The sequence below is a fragment of the Panthera tigris genome, chromosome F3, assembly GCF_018350195.1.
Source record: "Panthera tigris isolate Pti1 chromosome F3, P.tigris_Pti1_mat1.1, whole genome shotgun sequence".
Lineage (NCBI taxonomy): Eukaryota > Metazoa > Chordata > Mammalia > Carnivora > Felidae > Panthera > Panthera tigris.
In genome coordinates this window covers 40,766,729-40,789,639 of record NC_056678.1, presented here as the reverse complement: position 1 = coordinate 40,789,639, position 22,911 = coordinate 40,766,729, and the positions used below count along the sequence as shown (strand labels likewise).

General features: G+C 43.6%; 1 protein-coding gene and 1 pseudogene across 6 annotated transcripts in view; one reads left to right on the top strand and one right to left on the bottom strand.

Annotated features, from left to right (window-relative positions):
• The window catches only part of NAV1 (neuron navigator 1), a 243,928-nt gene that overhangs the window by 36,114 nt on the left and 184,903 nt on the right, over positions 1-22,911 (bottom strand). The window contains exon 1 of one of the 6 annotated variants that reach the window (XM_042976525.1): positions 16,368-16,592. The exons of the other annotated variants lie outside the window; for them this stretch is intronic. Coding sequence (XP_042832459.1) covers positions 16,368-16,378 — 11 coding nt within the window. The 5' untranslated portion in view covers positions 16,379-16,592. Of the gene's footprint in view, positions 1-16,367; positions 16,593-22,911 lie in introns of those variants that run through there. 6 annotated transcript variants of the gene reach the window in all.
• Positions 1,033-1,612, top strand: LOC102970715 (annotated as a pseudogene).

Below are 22,911 nucleotides of genomic sequence, written 5' to 3'. Positions count from 1 at the left end.
AGTGGTGAGACTTTCAGGTTACAGAACCTTCTTAGTTGTCTGATGATCCTTGGTTGTTTGCTCATAGGTAAGAATGGAACACTCATTAATAATTTGGTGGGGGGGGGCACCTGGGTGACTCAGTCAGTTAAGTGTCTGACTCTTGATTTTGGCTCAGGTCATGATCTCATGGTTCGTGGGATTGAACCCTCCCCCCCAAATGGCCTTCACGCTGACAGCACGGGAGCCTGCTTGGGATTCTCTCTCTGCCCCTTCTCCGCTCACACGCACGTACATGTGCTCTCTTTCAAAATAAATAAACATTTTTTTTAATTAAAAAATTTGGGGCGACTGGGTGGTACAGTCAGTTAAGCCTCCGACTCTCGATCCCTGCTCAGGTCATGATTTCACAGTTCTGGAGTTTGAGCCTCACGTCAGGTTCTGTGCTGATGGCGTGGAGCCTGCTTGGGATTCTCTCTTTCTCTCTGCTCCTCCCCGCTTGTGCTCTCTCATTCTCAAAATAAATAAACTTTAAAAATTAAAAAAAAATTAAAACAATTATTTGGAAGCTTTGTGTACATAGATAGGACTTGTCAGTTACGCTTTCTGTACAGGGAGATGTGATTGGACTTGTTCATGTAAGTTTCTTCTCTCAGGCTGGTCAGGTTCCCTAGAGATGAATCTTCCAAACTCCTGCCTGGCGGGGAAGGGCTATTGCCTTTGTGGAAGTAGCAAAGGAGAGGATCTCAGAGTCTAAGTGTTTCTTATATAAGTTTTAAACCAATCCTCCTGTTTTTAGTTTCATCGCTTCCCCCACTAAAGGTACCTGATGTTCACCAACTACCAAGCTTTTTGAGGGTTCTGGGGTGCAAACACAATTGCTGTGCAGCTTTTCCAATTACTGGCTCAGGACTCAGCTTTAAGTCGGATACATCCATTCACACTTGCCTTTCTCATTTCCAGCTTCCCCAAATTTTGTGGCTATTGTCTCTTCTTTTCCCTGTTTATCGTGCTTTTGGTGTTAAGACTTAAGGAAAAAAGAACCCCCCTCGCTGCCCCTCTCTGTCTTCTCTGAACTGGGAACAGCTCTCCTTCCACAGCCCCTCATCCCCTGAAAGCCTACGCCTGTGCAAAGTTTGCCTCCACCCCCTTCTTGGGCAGGAGCACCTCTTGGCTGTTGAGTGGATCACTGTCCGCAGTGGTGCTAAAACCACAGGAGACACTGACATAGAGAGCCTCAGCAGCTTGGCAGCCCCACGTCCCCTGACCTCACTTATTCCCAGCCGCAGCTTCCGACCCAGCGCCATTTCAAGGGACATTGACACAGCAGCCAAGTTCATTGGGGCTGGGGCTGCCGTGGTAGGGGTGGCTGGCTCTGAGGCTGGAATTGGGACTGTGTTTGGGAGCCTCATCATTGAACCCCTCCCTGAAGCCAAAGCTCTTCTCTTACGCCATTCTGGGCTTTGCCTTCTGGGAGGCCAAGGGGCTCTTTGGCCCGATGGCGGCCTTTCTCATCCTCTTCGCCATGTGAGGGAGCCATCTCCACTTTCCATAGGTTTTTCTCCCGTATCTTATCTGCCCTGTATGTTCCTTTTCTGATATCTCCCCAGGCAGCCTGGGGTTGGCTCAGGGTTTGACAGAGGGAAAACAAATAAATGATGTATTAGTAAGAAAAGGGGAAAAAAAAAAAAAAAGAAACCCCAAACCCTGTATTATCATTTTACTCTTGTGGTAGTTGTGAAATATGCTACCAGCAGCAAAACACCCCTAAATGACACTTAACTGAGTTTGCTCTTTTGAATTACATGTTCTGATGGGTAGACTTTAAGTACAGTGAGGAGAGGAGAGTTCCATCACCAAATCAGGAAAAGCTGGAAGGAACCATCTAGATGATTTTTTTGAAGAATGAAGACCCTGGGAGAAAAGAGGCTGGATGGACGCTGTCCACCCTGAAACATGACTGCCTAAGGTCTGAGAACAGAAAGTCTTTAGAAGAGTTTGCAGACTCTATCAGCTAACGAGCCAGATTTACCACAGAGTAACTGACTGGTCACTGGTGATAACATGGAAAAACAATAATGGCACCAAAACAATATGGCACCAAAACAATAAATAAAGAGGAGGGCAGGGCTTAGAGCTCAGGAGGGCTATTGCATCTGTTGCCTGGCACAAATAATTTCTCTTTGCTCTGTCGAAGCTGGGTTTTGCTATCTCCTTTCTATTTCTCTTTAAATGTTTCTCACATAGATCTCAGGTGGGGAAAAGAGGTCTAGATCTAACTACACTAGAAACGCAGCAATGCAGCGAAGTTAATATCTGTTTATGATCCAACCTACGTATAAATCCAAACAACCATCACCAACAGGCAACTGATATAAAAGAGAAATGTTGTCTTCTACATTTACACCATTTACTTTACATGGTATACAAGTTTTCATTCTGGGAAGGTTAGTAGAGGAATAATAACACCTTATTTACCATTTTCATCTACCCTCGGAACAAAAGAGGAAATAAGTCAGAATAAACATATGAGAGATTAAGTCAAATATAAACAAGATGATGAAAATGACTCTTGTCAAGGGATATTTCTAAAGTACTGGAACAGGTTATAGCAGTAAATTAAAGATTTTTCTCAGCAGGATATTCATTTTCTCATTTACTGATCGCCTCATATCCTTTAATCCTCCCTTCCCTCCAAATCTCAAACTTCTCATTTCCTGTTTCCCTGAAAAGTATCAGGGTTTTTTTTTTTCTGTCACCTTATCAAAAGCTTCAATATGGCCACAACTCCTTTTTCTTCACTTCCCTCCTCAAGAAGTCCCACTGACCATGTGACCACTTGCCTCTTAAACCTATCTTCTTCTCCTTTACATTCTCCTACTTTTGCTATGGTTTAGAGCTAATGTCGCGCTCGCTCAAACCACTGTGAAAGCCTCCTTACTGACCCCATTGTCTCTAAATTCTCCTTCCTTCCAGACACACTGAATAGAATCAGAAGCCTAATCACCCAAAAGCGTAGCACTTACCAAACCTTCATTAGCTCCTTGTTGCTGATTTAATAAAATCAAAATTCTACGGCCCACTGTTCAAGATTATCCATGAGACATCAATAACAGAGTATAGCGTTTAAGAGCACAGATGTTGTAGCCAGGGTACCTGAATTCAAATCCTAGAAGCTCTGCCTAGGGTTAAATTAAATTTCAATTTGGCAAACATCCATTGACGTCCTGGTATTTATAAGATAGCTTCAGTTGCATGGGCATTTAAAATGAGTGACTATCAGAATGAGCTCAACAACCCAAGGGTGGAGGAAGATGTATACATGAAATGAATACCATATCTGAAGTGCAGACAAACATACATAAGAGGATTCAGAGAAAGGAGTGATTTAATTTTCCAACAAAATCCAAAAATATGACTTTGCCATGTTAGGACACAGATAAACACAATGCTCATCTCCTTTTCCCTAGTCTCATCCTGCTCCTAATTCTAATGTCTTCTAGGATTCCTACTAGGTGACCAGTTGTGTCCCCTGATTTCTTTTCCGAAGTACAGGCCTGCATGGAGAGCCAATCTTACCATCACTGAGCAATGATCTGTGCCCTGCTGAAGATTCTGGAGTCCTGACGTGATTCCAGGGACTTGAGAACAATGTACATAAACCCTACCCACCTCCCATGGGTTTCTCCCTAGCTGTGCATTTTGAAATCTCACCTTCCTTCAACACCCAGGTCAAACACCAAGTTTTCTATGAGGCTTTCCAGGATGCTCCTTGTCAGAAGAAATCTCGTTCTCTTTTATGTTCGCTAGACTGTATTTCCCCTAGGGATAGGATTGAGTGTCATTCATCTCTGTATGCCTCATACAATATCCTGTACATAATGGGCTTGTACACACTTGCAGACTTGAATTCCTGGCTTCTGTGAAGGTAGGAATGCATAAACTCAGGGAAGGGGTTATGATTTTGGAACTGCTTCTTACATATTCTCCAAGAATGGTTAGTAGCTTGTTTCCCAGTACTCCTTATTTCAGGGGGAATTTATGAACTTTTTTTTTTTTTTTAGAACTTCCAGTTCTCTGCTTAAATTCTCCACCTATTCATGAATAGAATCCACCTTTTCTACTAGATCCTTAAAAATATTTACAGAAAGCATTTTACAGTGTTGTCTATTAATTCCGACATTTGGGCCACCTATAGGTCTGCTTCTATTGACTATTTTTTCTGCCGGTTATATTTTCCTGCTTCTTTATGAATCTTGTAACTTTTTATTATATGTCAAATGTTGTATGTGAACAAAGAATGGCAATACATATGCCTAGAGAGGGACACGTCCCTTCCTCTGTCAGGCTGCTAGGATTGTGAGCTGAGTCGGTTTAATCTGTAGCAGAGCTAGGTCTGGGCTTTGTTGTCTCTTTGGTTAAAGTCAGTTCACCACTGGTTTCAAATGTTTTGAGGATAGGGTCAAGACTATCTCAGTAGGGCTTAGGATCTGACCATAGTGAGACTCCAGATATCTCTGTCTATGCTGTATCGCCCAGCCCGGCTTTTTGAGCTGCTGCGGAGTGCTCTTTACTCTTGGTGGGCCGCTTCTATGCACTCCGTGAAAGGCCATTGTGCTTTAAATGGGTCTTTTTCTATCCTCCTGCCTTGCTCTCAGATTTCTGTGTAGTATGTTACTGCTGGGTACTCCATGAATGCTCTCTGTAACTGAGTAGGGACGGGGTGTCTTTCTCATCTTTCTATCCTGCCCTCAGTTGTTAACTTGCTGTCACTGTGTGTACTAAGCAATGTCCTCATGGGAAAGAATTAGGGGTGGGTGGGTACATATTTGCTCTGTGATTTAGTTTCCTTATAGCCAGCCAGCCCGTAGCCTTCAAAAGTTTTGTATGAAGCTGAGCTACTTTGTCCTTCTCTTCACCTAGAGTAGGTCTACTCCTCCTGCTGTTGTGCCTCTAGAATGAAAGCAGCTGTGCATTTCTTTCTTTCTTAGGAAGAGCTCGTTCCTTTCTGGAATTTAGTTAAATGTAGAATACTTTGTATTCTTAGGTATTACAATTTTTGTTTACTAAGCTATATTTGTTATTTATCTAGCTTATTCTTGTTGTTTGGGTGGGACTGACTGTTATCGTGAGACTATACCACTCCTTTCAATAAATCAGCCTGTTGAGTGCTAATCCATTAAACCCTCCATCTAGAGCTGTAAGAATGGCAACAGATTCCTTTTTGTTCCCTTGCCCACTTCCTAGCACTGATACCACAGTCTTAGGGACACTCTGGGGCACCCCATCTCCTCTGGAGATGAAAAGAAGGACTGTGAGGAGGCCAGTTCAACTGAACACTGCTCTGTTTGTGTCGGTGCAGACACATGGCAATGCACAGGGCAGGGAACACTCCTCCCCTCTGGGAAAAGCACCAACACTAACGTAGGTCTTGGCTAGGACTGGCCACCCCTCCCAGGCTTCTCTCACACAGTCTGCTCCCCATATTTTAGGTCCAGCCATTCCACAGAACTTGAATAACCAAGGGAGCCCGCAGGCAGCCAGAGGGCCAAGGGTGTGGGCTAGCTAGTGGGAAGGGTGGACTAGCTTGTGACTACACAGGAAAACATCCTTACTGCTTCTCCAGCGCAGCTCTTCTAGTCCTTAAAAGTCAGACGTGAATACTGAATCGTTTCTCCATTTATCCAGAATATATATGCCTGGTGAGTCAGTAACCAAATTTCTCTGATTATTTACCACTTAATGGATAAGAGCTCTGGACACAGAACCTTACTTTCTCCTCTGAAGGCAGAGAAATAGTTGCAATAGGCTGGTTATAAGAAATGGAATTTAGGGGTGATTATCTTTACTCCCAAGCAGAGTTTTTGGAATTGGAAGCCAATATTATATCCCAAGGAGATACCAAGGACTCTCTGCTTTCCCATCTAGGAAAAGAAGAGCTATGCTTACCATCTAAACTGGAAATAGGCTCTAAGGCAGCAGGAAGCTGTTTGACCAGTGTACCCAGCTTCTGTGAGTTAAATCCCCAAACTACTCACAGAAAGAAGCCACAGATAGACTTAGGAGGCTTTTCAGTCCCTATTGCTGTACCAACAAGGGTGATTGGATTCTATGAAACAGACAAACATCAAATGGGGTGGAGGGGGAAAGGTCACAAATAGCCACAATTCTTGATATTGTCTCACTTCCTGGGGTTGATGGACACCGGCCTTGGTCAGGCACTTAAATAGGAAACAGTACCTGATGGTAAGACCAAGTGTAGATTAGATTTGAGGTCTGGTGGCAATCTTACAGCCAAGATGGGTGGGGGGCTAGCAAATGTGATAACCCTGGCCCTAGGTTCCCTAAGAGCTACAATGACTATGGATCAAAACAAAAGGAATATTTTGAGAATATAAGTACTTTAGACAATGCTCTCACTGGATGGCTGTGCAGCCAAGGGTACTGCATGACATCTGTTCCTGAAAGTCAAATTACTCTTGGTACTTCAAAGGGACACGGAAAAGAGTAGATAAAGTTTGGTCTAGGATCAGTCCAAGATAGAATTAAATACATAAAGAGACTCAAAATTAATCTGTCCTCCTGGGGAGGCTAACTTTAGGGCTGGCACGGGACCAGGTTGACCTCAAAGCGTATATACTTCTATGGACCAGAATACATTCCTGATATTGCTCTAGTCTTAAAATTTTCCATAACTTCCTTGGAAAAAAACCAGCAACTAGCTTAGAGTTTAGATACAGATTTCCTTACTTCCACCCTCAAGAATATTCTTACCTTCTTGGACGAAATGCAACAGGTTAAACCATATGAAATTGTCGATTTTGTAGGTAAAAAATGGTTACACATGGGTATTTCTATATGGTTCAATGTCAAATATGGTTATGTTCATGTCTGGCCTATGCTTTAGCCCTTGTTTGCTAGAGAAGTGTGGTAGTGGATTCTATACTCTTAACAGAAGGAAAACTCAATAGGAAGAAACAGAGTCAAATGACAGAAATGACAACTTGTCCCAACCTTGTCTGGTGCATTTGAGCAAGGAATCATGTTTTGAACTCAAGTCAAAGTTCCAAAGATATCCCATTCTTCATGTGTCTTTTATACTTTCTTTAGGACCATTCCTGGAGGTGAGCCACTCAGCTTTATACAGCCAGCTCAGGCTGCCCTAAAGGTCACTCAGACAGCCATGGAGATGTGGGTTCCTAATGAGAGAATTAGTGATGTTCCATCTCTGGTCCCTGAAGCAAGTGGACTCACTTGCTCTCCTTTGTTAACAAGGTGGTAATCTCCTAGATCTGTGTAATATGGTAGTCACTAGCCATATGTGGCTACTAAGTACTTGAAATGTGGCTAGTCTAAATTGAGATGTATGGTAAGACCACCAAGATCTAATACCAGATTCCAAGTACTTAGTATGAAAAAAAAAAATCATATCTTACTATAACTTTATATGGCATACTGAAATAATATTTTAGATATATTGGGTTAAATAAAATGTTATTGTAATTAATTACACCTGTTTTACTTTTTAAACTGTGCCTACTAGAAAATTTTAAATTACATACGTGACTTACATCATATTTCTATCGGAAAGTGCTGTTCTAAACAGGAAACTTTTGGTCAATGAAATGTCAGCTTTGAAGACATTAGTTGCCGCAGCGATTACAGTTGGTCCGTGACCTGGGAAAGCTATGGTGTGCCGTTAAACTTCAGCTTATCCTTCCCAAGATGGCAGCAAATGTGGTAGAATTGTTGGATGCGTGCATCGAATTATCAGCCACAGACCTCAGAAAGCATTCAAGAGATTAAAGAGGATAAGTGATTAAAAAAAAAAAAAGATAATGAAAGAGTCAGAATGAAATTGGGCAACTGTGTGATGTTCAGTTTTGCAAATGAATCAAGGCCATGTAGAAAAACCAACATTCTACTCAAGTACCGCCAAAGTTCTCAAAGTCGGTAAGTAACCTCTCCTGCTCCCCACCCCCATGTGGCCTCAGAGCACTCCAAGAGCAAGGGGGAGTGCAGTGTCTGCTTCATTACATGTCTGTGGTTTGGCAGAAACCACAGCAAGCTAGCCTGATCTGGCCAACAAAGCCAGGCAATGGGAGGGAAGGATGAACTGCACAGAGTGAGAGATTCAGAGGAAGAGGGGGTAGGGTGGAGAAGACGCCAATGTAAATTTTTTAAGCTAAGACTTTGCCAAGTCTTAATCAAGAGTAAAGATCACCTGGAAGAAGGGACCCTAAAGGACAAGGTAACCAGAGTCTGATACGATATTGGAGGAGACGTACAATTAGGAAAATTTCTTTGGCCTCCTTGATATTTTGGCAGTAAGCTCACACCAGGATCCCAGCGCATAAGAAAACTAATGGTTTCAATGACTTGTTGAAGACACTTCCTAAATTTCAGTTTGAATCACAGAACTATCTGGTTAATTTTGTTCGTCTCTCAAATGCTGAGGCTAATTTTGTGAATGGCTATGGGCTGGGGACCCAAAGTGCAAACTGAATTACTATAGATTTGCTTATGTGCTATTGCTGGCACCACTGAAAAATCAGAGAACGTAGTCCCGGCAACTTTGAAGCCTATCACTTTAGGGCATCTGTGGCAACATCTAGGTGATGAATTTTTACTCAGATGCAACTGGGAAGTTTATAACGGTTAATACCACAAATTTTGAAGACATTTCTTAGAGATCTGAAGTAAAAGCCAAGGAAATTAGACCCCAGTGCCCTACTGTACCTTGACCATTCTGTAAAATTCAGAAATCACAGATTTCCCCTGTGGTCTTTTTCTTTTAAGTCACTTGGCTCATAATTTCTACAGTGACCGCCGAAGTTCCCTGTGGCACCTAACGGGGGAAGAGCGTAGATAAACACTGGGCCGCCATACCACCGACAATATGAAACATCATCCTAATGTACTCACTGAGCGAAGACTTGTGTTATTTCCGATGATGCCTCATATAACAGAAAAGTGAGAAAACTTCTGCTTGTCCCCAGTTTTAGCTCACCTCAACTCTTGCTCAAGTTGGAGCCACGATCAGCAGGTCCACTTGAGCTCACTCTCCTTTTCTAGAAGGCCTGAGGTTTTTGAGTGGTGGGGACAGGGTCACAGGCCCAGTTCTAGGCAGAACCCCATTCAGTCCAAATAAAGACATATGTTTTTCTTTCATACCCTATGCCTGAATCTGTACAGGTGTCATCTAAAAGCAAGTATGCTTTTAGAGAGAGCTAGCCTGCTAGCATGGAGTCCTTCATTGGTCTGGAAAATTGGATGCCCTTGCAGTGGTGTACAAAATTCTGTGCATATGTGCGCTTTTCTGGCCTTGGACCCTACTTTCAGATTCTCAGATGTCTATGGCCTAGGAAAAAAGTTTCTTTAGATTATTGTCTTGCCTCAGAGCACCATGCTTCAAGCATTGCCTTCTTGATTCTGGCATTGGATCTTCGCTCCGAGGTTAAAAGAGTTTCTTAAGCCTAGACCATGGTTACAGACCAAATTGTGTCCTCCCTACCTAATCTTTACACTGAAGCCATAATTCCCAATGGTTACATTTGGAGATAGAGCCTTTAGGGAGGTAATTCAGGTTAAATGAAGTCATTAGAGTGGAGACCTAATCTGATAGGGTTGGTATTCTTATAAGCAGAGGAAGAGACACCGGAGAGCTCTTTCTGTGCATGTGCACAGGGAAAGGTTACGCAGAGACACTGAGAGAAGGTCTACAAGCTTGAGAGAGGTCTCACCAGAAACCCAACCTGACGGCATCTCAACCTCGTGACGTTAGCCTTCAGAACTGTGAGAAAATAAGTTTCTGTTGCTTAAGCCTCCGAGCCTTTGGTATTTTGTTGAAGCAGCCTGGGCAGACTAATATTACAATTAAGTGATGAAAACTAGCTTATTCTTTATTGTTACACCAATACCCCCAGCAGGCTGCCTTGGACCCTGACCACCTCCATGATCCAGACAAGTTTTCAATTCAGAGATTTACTCATTTAAGTTTTTGATCGTAATACCACAGGCCATTACAGCTGAACTAAAATACCCAAATCCGTCAGCTAGGCTCAGTGGAATCTATGGACTGAGAAAATCAAGGAGTCAAGCAAAGTGGAAGGAATTATTGCTTTGACTTGGCAGCAAAATAATCCTGGCGAAACTCCACCTTTTCATGATGAAATCGGGTTCTGCGCGTGCTCCTCTAATGACACGACACACAATTATTCAGCCTCGCAAACAGCTTGTATAGCACTTTGTGGAACAAAATGGATGCAACAGGATTAGAGGTATCAATATGTTTTATTGGGATCTTAATGTGGGAAAGGGTAATTGCAGGGTGGCGGGCGAGAGACAGAAGTGAGAATAGAAGGGGAAGACATGAGAGACTGTTTCCGAGGTGTGGTTTAAAGCCCTGCCATGTCAGCTGGCAGGGCCAGAGCAAAGCAAAAACAGAGCAGAAAGTTGAGCTGTTTAACGGGAGTCTCCTTAATTAGGACCAACTGTGGGTGAGGAATGCTGAGTCGGCCGGCCACAATTTGTTTGAGTTTTCTCTAGTTTCAGAGATTTCCCTTTTTGCCCGCCCCCCACCCCAGCCTTTCCCCTCTACTGTTTTTGCAGGGGTAGGAGTGAAAAAACAAGGTAACTTTCCTCTCTTTCTCGGATGTGTCCAAATGAGGAAATTTAAATCCCCCACCGAGTAAGAGGGGACTCTCTCTCAAGAAAACGGGAAAATTCTCAGGCGTGCCGTCAAATTCACTTTCAAAGAATAAGCGGCAGCCCTTTGAGGGCAGGCTCTGGAATACTGGATATGCGCCTCTGTCTCCACTGCTCTTGATTACCGAAGGTGAAATCAGTTTGTCTTAGCCTCAGTTTTCCCAAGTATAAACAGGTAATTCAGCACCTACAGAGCAAAATGTTTGGAAAGTTGAACGTTGGGGAGAAGAATTTTGGCTCTGAACTTGGGCAAAAAATATATCTTGACAAAAACTAAAAAGTCACGAAATTAAAAGGAGCCTGGGTGACTCAGTCGATTAAGCATCAGACTTCGGCTCAGGTCACGATCTCAAGGTTTGTGAGTTTCGAGTCCGCAATCAGGCTCTCGGCTGTCAGGGTGGAGCCTGCTTTGGATCTCTGTCCCCTGCTCTCTCTGCCCCTCCCCTGCTCCTCTCTCTCTCTCTCAAAAATAAACATTAAAAAAATATTTTTAAAAATATGAAGATGAAATGAAATGAAGATGTCAATTGATAAAAGCAATCTTAATTTGAGTTTCTGTGTTTTTATCAAAGAAGAGTCGGAAGGAGGCTCTAAGAATAGTCACTAGGGTATTATTTCGAACAAACATTTCCTTTTCTTCCCCAAACTGTCACAGATGTTCCATCTTAGAGATTTTTGGAAAGGGATGAAAATGATATTTGATTTAAAATTTCATAAGATACTTCCTGTTTCCTTCCCACTTCTCACCATATTCGTCCCGGGGCCTTTTTTAGGAGGCTGTCACACAATTCCAAAATCCTTGGCTAACTGAAAGGAAATGATAACAAGTGTCTGCATTTCTCCATTTTCTTAGAGCAGTCAGGAGTTAAGAGACAACTGACAATATTCTGAAATGTAGGAAAGGTTCAGGTTAAATGCCTAGAGCGGGGCTTGGCAAGTTTTTGTCTGTAAAGGACCAGACAGTAAATAATTTAGGCTTTGGGGGCCATATGGTCTCTGTTGCAACTGCTCAGCTCTGCCATTGTAGCACAGAAGCACTCATTGACTGTATGTAAACAAATGAATGCAGCTATGTTCCAAATAACTTTATTTCTGGACAATGAAATTTGAATTTCACGTAATTTTCACGTGTCACAAAATATGACTCTTCTTTTGATTTTCCCCCCCAATCACCTGAAAACATGAGAACCACTCTTAGCTTTTTGGGCTGGGCAAAAACAGGCAGTGGAGCAGATACAGTCCGGAAGGCCCAAGTTTGCCAACCACCAGGCTAGACCAAACTAAAAAGGAAAAGGAAAAGAAATAATATTCCTCGATCGACAAGTCCTGGACCAAAAAGCAGTTTTGGACTAAGAAGGACCCCCACTTTTATTCCCTTTCAGTGCCTTTCTGATCTAACCTGTTCAGTTGACAGTCAAAACCAGATTTTTCAACCAGCAATACCACTGGCTAGGTTTTGACTCAGGGAAAAAACATTGGGGGTGGGGGAGCGGAGGGGGAGTCGCTGGTGAGAGGCGGGGGGAAAAGAAAAAGAAAAAGAAAACACACTCGTATTGTTTGCACCTCACCCCCAATCCTCCAGCAGAATCAGGCAGTACCTCTAAGTAAGATGGGATTCAAACATATTTGCAACTTTTATAATCATTTATGCAGGACTCACTGGCAGAAGCAAAAGCCTTTTGTAGTTAGAAACACAAAACCTGCTACACAGACCTGTTGGAGGAAGTCCTATAATTAATTTTTTTAAATGTTTGTTTATTTTTGAGAAAGAGAGAGAGTGCAAGCAGGGAAGGAGCAGAGAGAGAGGGAGACGCAGAATCGGAAGCAGGCTCCAGGCTCTGAGCTGTCAGCACAGAGCCCGACGCGGGGCTTGAACTCACAAACTGCAAGATCATGACCTGAGCCAAGTCGGATGCTTATCCAGCTGAGCCACACAGGCGCCCCCGGAGGAAGCCCTATAGAGTGCACATGTCCTGTGTACGATTCTGTTATGATTATGGCAACAGAGAGTCAAGTCCTGCCACTCACCTTCCGATCTCAAATCACCCCGTTGGCTCAAGGTGAGAATCAAAAGAGATGAAAAAAGATAGGAATCAGGCCCTAAAGTCATACTACTAGGCTAAAGAATCTGTGCAACTCTGAGCAGTTTCTGGCAGCTCCAAAAGATTCAGGCCAGACGGCTGGTGTGAAATGCTGAGCTGGCAATAAACACCTCTAGCCTGTAAGCTACTCTCTCTTCGTGGAACGAGGCTTCACCACAAACCAAATGGACTGCCAGGCGTTCCCTTTGAACACATCACTGCCCCCCCACCTCCTTTTTTACTTCTTTGTATCACATTCAATCTTCACACTCGATTCCCTGGCCTTCCATTATCACCTTTTTTTTTCTTTTACTCTATTAAATAATAAGTCCACTTTCTAACCTCTTCTTTAGAGTTCCACAGAAACGGAGATCATCTTTTTTCAATTCACCGAGCCTCAGTTTAAAATCCTGACTCAAAATAGAGGGCTAACGCGCCCCCCCAAACTTTCTGCCTGTAATTACCCTAATGCTGTCCACATTTAATCTACAAAAGAAATACAAAACAAGGAACATTAAAAAGGAAAGCTAGCAAAAGGGAAACAAACACCAAATCCCAAATCCTAAAATCTAGATCTAGAGAGGAAAGTATTAGACCCTAATTCCTCGTGTCTACTTGCCTGCATACTATCATGTTGACCGAGCATGCTGGTTAGAGAGACCCAAGTGTCTCTTTATTTACATCCAGGGGCGTGAGCACCTAGGAGGATATACTCAGGATAAACGCAAAGTATGTGACGGTATGACATTTGGTAATACACTTAAAGGGAACGGTCATCCAAATCCATGGATTCACCATGACTACTCTTGTTTTCCATTTCAAAAGTAATACTAAGAAACCAATCCATAGCAGAATGCAACCACTCCTCTCCTCCGTACCCTCTTGAGATCCCCAGGGAGAAATTCAGTGAACAACCTTGGATGAAGAGGGTTACTCTACCACAAGTCAAATGCAGGGTCACACAAAACAGTCGTTGTCCCTTCACTAAATATAAAGGAAAATAAACACTCAGGGCTGGTTGGAGAGTGACACATAAGGTAAAAGATGAAGCTGTGTCCCAAGTTATAGAAACTTTTTAAGGAAAATGTTTAAGGCTTATTTATTTTTGAGAGATAGAGAGAGCATGAATGGGGGAGGGGCAGAGAGAGGGGGAGACACAGAATCTGAAGCAGGCTCCAGGCTCTGAGCTGTCAGCACAGACCCTGACATGCGGCTCAAACTCATGGACTATGAGATCATGACCTGAGCCGAAGCTGGATGCTCAACTGAGGCACCCAGGCGCCCCAGTTATAGAAACTTTTAGTACAGCCTAGTTAGATCACTTTCAAGTTTCAACCTCAGTGACTTTGACTAGATTTCTTCATTCCCATAACTTTTGCAACTCCTCTTTATGTCCTGTCCTCATTTAAAGTCCAAACTAAAAGTATTAATCATATATGATGGCACTGGCCATGGGGGTAGGAGTAAAGGGTGGTAACAGTTTTCTCCTTTCACCTTCCCACAAAGACTTAGAACTTGAGATCTTGAAGGACTTCGTGTGTTGCCAGGGAGGCTTATCAATTTGTTACAGGGGGAGCTTGTCCGGTCCTTCAACCGGCACCTTGATATCATCGTTTCAAGAGAAATAGTCGTGAGAAGGTGGGACAATTTAAGGGCACTTCATAATCAACCATTTCCTAATCTGTACGGACTCAGCACTAAAGATTTCCCCTGGAGCCAGGCAATCCATATAAACGTCTGAGCCTGCTTTGTGAAAAACTGTTCATTTAGTCAGCAGGTAGGCTGGGATCGGACTCAACATCAGCTACTCCTTATGCCCACCCCCCCCCCCCAAACATAACCAACATAAGCTCTACGTTGCTGGAGAAACGTGTAGCAATGTCCTGTACTTAAACAAAGGAAAGTCTGCTGTTTTACTAAAGACTCATGGCTTTCTGGAAGACAACCTTACCTAATTTAGGAACCTGTGGGGACAACCAAATGATACTAACAAACACTCAGAGTCTTTGCATCATACCTTCCAACCTCAGAAATGCTGAAGCCCAGGGGTCGGTCTCCTTCAGTCTGCAGAGTGAACGCGGCTCTCTAACTCATTTGTTACCTGTCTATAAGCTTGCGTCAAATCACAGCAGTGCCTCCACTTTTCTAGTACTGAATGCAGTGTCAACCCAAGAGGTGTTTTTTAAAAGGCATCTTCAATACGCTGCCTTTTATACTGATCCTTTTATCGAAAGGGCATGTATTTTACATTACTGTCTAGTGGAGACGCCAGATTTTGTGTTGATCCATGCAAACACTCTAATCTTAGTTTTCTTGGCGAACATCACCAACCATTATTAAGACAATAGTCACCGTGTGCCCAGTATTGAACTATGTATGTACCGAACACTTTGCTGGCATTTAGTCTTCATATTAACCCTGAGTTAGATACCACTTCCGTTTTACCTCTATGAGAGCTGAAACTTAAGACAGGGGAAGTTATGCGCGCAAGGTCCTACAGCAAGTTAAGAACCAGAGCCAGTTTGCTATCAGGATGTAACTCTAAAGACCCTGTTTTTTAACCACTACATATACTATAAACAGTCCCTCCACGAGAGACAGAACGGAAGTTAGGGGTAGTCAATAGCAAAACTAAATTAGGCATTTACTCAGATCACTAGGGAACCATTTGGTATTACTTCTGCAGTGGATTATTTGGCAGCTTTCCAAATGGCGTTCCACTGGAGGGCAGTGATCACTTATGCATCTCCTGGGGCTCTTTGCACAAAAAGGTGGTCTCAAGGTCAAATTTAATTTGTGTCTGCTCCATCACTGTTACATCCTATCTCAACAGTTACAGAAGGCTGAGACTGACAATGGTGAAAAAGAAATGGGTTCGTTCTTAGACCTTCAAAGACTGCAAACCAAAACCCAATTTGCCCGGGAATGACTCACTCCTGGCCAACTAAAGGGAGGGCTTTAGCAAAAAGAAGCGTGTAGGATAGTCTAACTTGACAGAAACCTTTCATATTTGCTCCAACCGATTCTTACAGACCGCAAAGGCAAACTGTAGCATGAGCACCACCAAATAAAGTCTCGACGGCACGAGCACACAGTAGAATCGGGAAAAAGCAATTGTTGAGGTGGCAGAAGCATAGGAGGAAGGGTAGCTAATAACTGATTTAACCATCTGGTGGGTAGGTTGCTCTTCTTGGACAACCCTGTTCGGCCCTCCTTCCCCTCTAGAAAAACCCATCCAGGACTCTACCTGGCCTTTGAGTATCAAGTTCATTCTTCTGCATGTTGCTTTGCAAAGGAAGTCTTTTTAACCCATACGTAAGAGTCTAAACACCATTCCCTCACAGTGAGGAGAGGGGGAAAATGCTGGATGAGCCCCCCAAGTAGGACCGCTATATGTGGTCTTTTAAATTCAACAGAGCGCCTGTGGCCCTAGGCACAGGGGAGCGCCGGGGCCGCCCTACACATGGCGCTGCCCTGGGCCTCCCACAAGGACCGCGGAATTGGCTGCATCACCCCTAGAACTCCTCACTACACGCTCGCATCACGGCTAGGCTGACCAAGTGGTACTCGTGGTGCCTCCTTTTCAGACAGCTGTCTTACATTTTAGGCATGGGGTAGTCTTGAGAGTCTAAGTCATCAGTGCGACGGCCCCTCACAGCTTTGGCTTGGGAATCTACAGCAATTTAGCGGCTCCTGCGGGCTTCCGCCTCACCAGAGGAAGTCCCGCCCACCGGCTTCCTCTCCTCTCTATCAACACCTGGCAACTGCCAATGGCTCTTCTTGGCGCTGCGGTCTGTGCCGCTTGCGCGTCTGTTTTCCTTCAGGTGCTCATCTTAGATGGTGATCTGAAGTCCAAAGGCGTTATTTAGGGAGTGGCCATGTGTGGGAAGACTGGTGTGTGCTAAAAAACTGACAGCAACGGAATAGGGCCCAGGCCAGACTTGAGTATGAGGGCACTTTAGAGACGGCTTCCTCATGCAGAAGAGCTTGGTCACCCCATCTTGGAGCAACCACAGTCCTGCAAGCGCTAGACATCTCCAAATGCAAGAGGAAATGTTCCTCACGCGTGCCTCGCTGGATGAAAATGAATTCAGAATTGTTTCCTAGGCTAATGGCAGGTGGCCTGGGTCAGCTGATTTTAGAGAATGTCATTTGATTACAGCATTGAAGACGGAGTATATGCTGTGAGCCACAGTGTTGTGTAGCCTCTATTCCAAGACACAGGATCAAATATAGAAACTGAAAGAAACCTCTAAAGACTCTTCCCCCATTAGAGATCTTGAGGAAGAGTTGCTTTTTCAGATATTCAATGGAGTGTATGGCGCAAAAGTCAAGGCCCAAGGGCAGGTTGCTGAACGGGGAGATAATGGGAATTGCTTTTTTTGCCGATGACATCCTGGTGAAAGAACCAGCAGCATTGCATTGGTCAGTGTAACAGTAGAGCTTTTATGGAAAGCTCACTTTAACATCCTCTTATACCACACCTACCACTATTATTGTAACTACGGAAGGAAACCTTTGGGGGCCAAGAAAGAATCATTAACTGATCAATCACAAAGCTAGCCTGAGTAGAAAAAAAAAAGAAAGGAATTGTCCCGTAAGTTCCATGCCTTTTTAAAAAAAAGTCCCTAGAGAAGGATTAAGTATAAAAAAAAAAAAAAAAACCGGATGCGTTGGAAGACAAACCTATTAGTCTGAAAAAAGAATTTTTCTTCAGGATGAAAATGCAGAGAATTTCTACATATTCAGTCAGGTGAATGCAAACTACTGGCTGAAAAGCTAAGCAACAGGAGGTGGGGGTTCTGAGGCATCATGAATGAGAATGTTTTGCAGAGTCAGCCTGTTTGGCAACCGCCCAGGACATCATCAGCCAAGGAGGTCAAATGTTCAGTTAGCAACGGTAGAGGTCCTTGAGATCCTTCTTGGGCCCTGCGTGGACATCTTGAAGAGAGAGATGAAACAATTTGAAGAGCTGATAAAATGGTTTTGTTTCAGAATAAACAAGAACGTATGAAGTGTTTGAAGAACTAGGCTTTTTAAGTGCCTGAAAATACGACTGTAGTGCTTTAATCTAGATAAACTCGATAAAAACACATGAAAACGGGAGATAAATACTTTCATGTAGGCTCTGCATTGTACTCATATTTGTGCACTTTCTCCTTCATTTCCAGTCTGTTCCTTGGAACATCTTAACTCTCAGAGGCAACGTTTAGCTCCTACCACGGCTACTCTTTCCCGGTGAATCCATTCTGCTTACCCTCTATAATTAAAAACAAACAAACAAGACAAAACAAAAACCCCCAAAGTTCCCTTCTAGGAGACTCTTCCCCATTTCAGGCATCAGGAGTGAGCTCCCTTTAATGAATTCACCTTCCAGGTACTTCTCCCACATATAGGAACTCAAATGCCTTTATGTAAAAGATTTAATTATTTTTTAGGTTTTTTTTAATGTTTATTTATTTTTGAGACAGAGGGAGACAGAGCGCGAGTGTGGGAGGGGCAGAGAGAGAGGGAGACAGAATCTGAAGCAGGTTCCAGGCCCTGAGCTGTAGCACAGAGCCCAATGTGGGGCTCGAACCCATGAACCGTGAGGTCATGACCTGAGCCGAAGTCAGACGCTTAACCGACTGAGCCACCCAAGTGCCCCTAAAAGGTTTAATTTTTACTTTACTGGGGCAAGAGAGTTTTTTTCTCTGTGTGTATGTCAATTCTTTCTAGGATTGCTGCAGACAACTGAAGTATGTTGTGTGCAAAATGTTAACTGGACAATACTTAGGCAGGGTATTAAGTTACGGTTGTCTTTGCTTTGAATTCTTATCACTGCTGTCTAAAGGCATTAGTTTCTCTAAAATTTTTCTTGAAGTATCTAAAGTTATGCCTCTGTTCCTGACTGCGTTGTATTTACGTTATACCTGAAGCTATATTTTCTTTGACATTTTGGTAAAATTACACTGTGTGAAATGTTATTCATATGGATTGTATTGCTAATTTTATCTTGAGAGCCAATTATACATGTTGAATAAAATGAATTCTTTCCCCAGTTAAAAAATGGGTTAAGTTCATGATACTGTGTTTTATAATAAGAATTATATATATTTGGTTCTTGTCCCTGTTTCTGGCACAGAGCTCCTGAAATCCTGGGAATTTCCTAAGTGATGACAGTGATACCAGGTGTCTTTAGTTAGGTCAATGTGGTGACTTTTGGACCCCACCGAAGGATGGGGAGTGGTTGCCTGGGGAACGAATCACACGATTAGAAGGTTGGAACTTTCAGTCCCTCTAAGGTTGAATTAATTGGCAAAGGCCAATGATTTAATTAGCCACGCCTACAGAATGAAGCCTCCGTAAAGACCAAAAAGGACAGCGTTTGGAGAGCTTCTGGGGTTGATGAACATGTGGAGCGGCTGAGACAGCCACTCAGGGGACACAGAAGCTCCGCACCTCGTCCCACATACCTTGCCCTATGTGTCTCTTCCATCTGGCTGTTCCCGAGTTGTATCCTTTTATAATAAGCTGGTCCTCAAGTAAGGAAATGTTTTCCCGAATTCTGTGACCTACTTTAGCACATTAATCCAACCCAAGGAGGGGATGGGGGAACCTCTGATCTACAGCCGGGCGGTCAGAAGCCCAGGTGACAGTCTGGACTTGCAACTGGCGTCTGAAGCGGGTGGGAACAATCTCGTAGAAGTGAGCCCTTCACCTGGGGGATCTGATGCTCTCTCCAGGTAGACAGTGTCAGAATTCAGATGAACTGTGGGATGCCCAGCTGGTGTCAGAGAATCGTGCATCCGAATCGGAGATCAATATAACAGGACAAAATAAAATTGTGTCCTGTGGTACAAGTAACGCAAAAACTCTAGCATCGATGACAGCGTTGAAAAAGTAAACGCAGAGCCGGCAGGAGATGGTTACCTCTGGTTTGATCCTGGTGCCTCCTCACTCACGAGCCGCATGGGGAGAACCCGCATTTGTAGGCTACCATCTGTCCTTTCAAACTGCCTACACTCACCGTCTTCACGTTACCTCACATGTACTCCTCCACCCACTGGAACTTGGACTTCATCCTCACCACTTCACTAAAATCCCTCTGGCCAGGATGACCAAGGCTCTGTATATTGCTAAATCCACTTAGGACTTTTTTAGTCGTATTTCTCCAGCCTGTCAGTTGCATCTGTCAGTGTCCGTCACTCCTGGAAATTCTTCCCTTTGCCTCAGTGACAGCATTCTCTTCCTGTGCTCCCCCCCTTCCAGACTCCCTCTTCCTCTGCCGACTCCTTCAATTTTGGTCTTTCATTGTACGTGGCCCTTGACTTAACTGGTATTCTCATTCTACCCATTTTCCTTGGAGTCCTCTCCCTGGCATACAGGACAGCAAAGCATCTTCTTCTACGGGGTAAGAGAGGTTGGATGGAGGGGTGTGGCACAGAGTGGATTCTCAATAAAAACATGCTGAAGGAATGAAGCATGGGATATTAAAATGCCTTTAGGGATATGGTGGAGAATCCTACCAGGGTCTGTGGTGGGAAAGAAGGCCATATGGAAAAACAACTGTTACTAAATGTCTTCTTCAAAGCAATTTTATTCTACTGGGGGTTCCCAGGTCCTAATTTTCCTTCACATTCCCCCTCCTGGGACTTTCATTTGCCAGCAAACTGGCAATGTACCTAGATTTGGCAAAGAGTATAATAGCTTCAGCTTGGGTTCCTATAGTTGGGAAGGTTCTACCAGGATCTTCTTTGTTCCATCTTTAGTTTAAAAACAATCACCCTGGGGCGCCTGGGTGGCTCAGTCGGTTAAGCGTCCGACTTCAGCTCAGGTCATGATCTCGCTGTCCGTGAGTTCGAGCCCCGCGTCAGGCTCTGGGCTGATGGCTCAGAGCCTGGAGCCTGCTTCCGATTCTGTGTCTCCCTCTCTCTCTGCCCCTCCCCCGTTCATGCTGTGTCTCTCTCTGTCTCAAAAATAAATAAACGTTAAAAAAAAAAACAAAAACCAATCACCCTGTATAATTACTCATTAGAGGCCAACACTTTACACAGCCCCCAATATGTTTCTGGAAAACAACTCCTCTTCAGAGTTTGCCCAGAACAGCTTAAAAACACAAGACAGAAGCAGAATCTGCTATGAAGTTGTTTATGTGTGAAAATTGCGTGACCTCTCATAATGAAAGCCATCTTGAGAACCCGAAGCCTTGTCATTTCTGTGGAAAACACTTATCCTGACCAATGCAAAATACACAGCATCTGAGTTGAGCACTATCATTTTGAAGGAATAATCGGAGAAGCACTGTAAAACATTACCCCGATCTCTTTAATAAAGGCATTTGAAAGATACATTCTTACACCAATGTTAACCACTCTCCGATCCCAGACAGTAGTCAGATATGAGGTCACCAAGTTTTCCGGTCATACACTGGATGGTAGAATTTAATAAAAAAAAGAGGTTTTCTCCAATTACCCAAATATGGGCTGAAATTTAAATATAGCACAATTGCTTCTGCTTTTTCCACTTACAAAATATGCTATGTAGCGTCTACAGGGGCTAATCAATTCTCCTCGGATGGACTGCAATAGTTATGCCACAGTGGTGCCCAAATAGACAACCTAAAAAGTATTTACAGTATCTTTTCCCCCAAGATAGCCACTTCTAGGCCGACCAAGAGAATTTTTTTGGCTTAGGGGGATGCGGGTTTCCAATCCATTCTCCGATCCCAAACGGATCTGAGATACTATACAAGGTAACCTTTCATCTGAGCCTCCTCCCCGCCCCGGCCCGAACAACCCATACATTCTTTCCTAATGTAAAGATTTCCAACAACAGCATAAAACTAGCTGTTAATAATAGGTCCCAACATGTAAATTACAGCGGTCTCCAAAAATAAAGCTTCATGGGGGAAAAATTTGCAAGTTACCACTGTGAGGTAGATACAGTGAAAGAACAGTTTCCTCACACCACGGAAATCTGGATGTCCTCGCTCAACTGGCAGACAAGTATTCCGAAGGCAGTCCTTGGGAGCGATTTTTTTGTGTGTAAACCAAACCATGACTTTTCCCTACCTCGCCTCTCTGTCTCCTGCTCCTCAACCAACCTTACAATTAAACACCCAAGGCTTGTTCCTAAGTCTCAGTCTTTCCTTATGTTTCTAGAGAGCAGTAAGAGGGCAGGGCGAAGCGGGCAATGCTGTAATCTGTCACCTTCTCAGCACTTTTTCTAAGGTAAGGACGGGGACCACGTGTTACTTGTGAAGTGTTCTTTCTTACCAACTAGCCCATAAATGCCTATAGCCCCGAGACCCTTAGAATGAGAGCACTTGATAAGGATTCCAAAAGCAGTGCTCCCAAGAGGCCCCCTAGGTTCATGCATTCTGAATAGCTTCCTTCCCCCAACCCCCTAAGATTCTCCACTCTTCTTTGATCAATCCTACCAAGGAACACTGGGCAGGTCTGTCCAAAGAAATCCTAGCATTAAAAAAGTCCATTGAATGGAAAGTTTACTTGTCTCTTTAATCTAGGTCTTAAGAAAGGTTGAGTTGTCACTCCCACCATGGGGGGGGGCGAGGGGGGGGGATCACTGATCTGGCCTGTTGGGCATTGTCATTTTTACAGCCCTCTTGCCTTCATCTTTATCTCAGAATTAACCGCTTTCTTATCTTAAGTCATTTAGTTCATGGCCTGCTTACTCTTGGTGAAATATCTTTGTGGAGGGCTCTGAAGGTTTTTCACTTCAGAGAACAGGACAGCTGAATGCCACATTGTGCGTGGGGGTCAAAGGTCAGCATCACAGAGAAAACCCAGCTAATGCATTGTGAAAGACCTTCATTTTTATGGGTGAGTCTTCCATGCATGTGAAAGTAAGCACATCTCTCACCTATCACAAAGCCTTGAACAAAAGGAATGAAAAGAAAAAGGAATCTTAATTCTTAACCAGTAAGTGGATGAAGTAAAGATCTTATTCCAGAGAAACAAAACGATATGCAGGTGTTCAGGCAAGGTAAAAAGCCACTCATTATATGCCCCAGGCATGACATTCTGCCCGCTTAAGGATGAGGGATGAATGGGGGAAAAAATAACAGGGAACTGAAAAGATTTAAACTTCTCAACCCCTCACCTGCAAATGTCAGATATACCAAACGTTTCTGTAAGGCAGA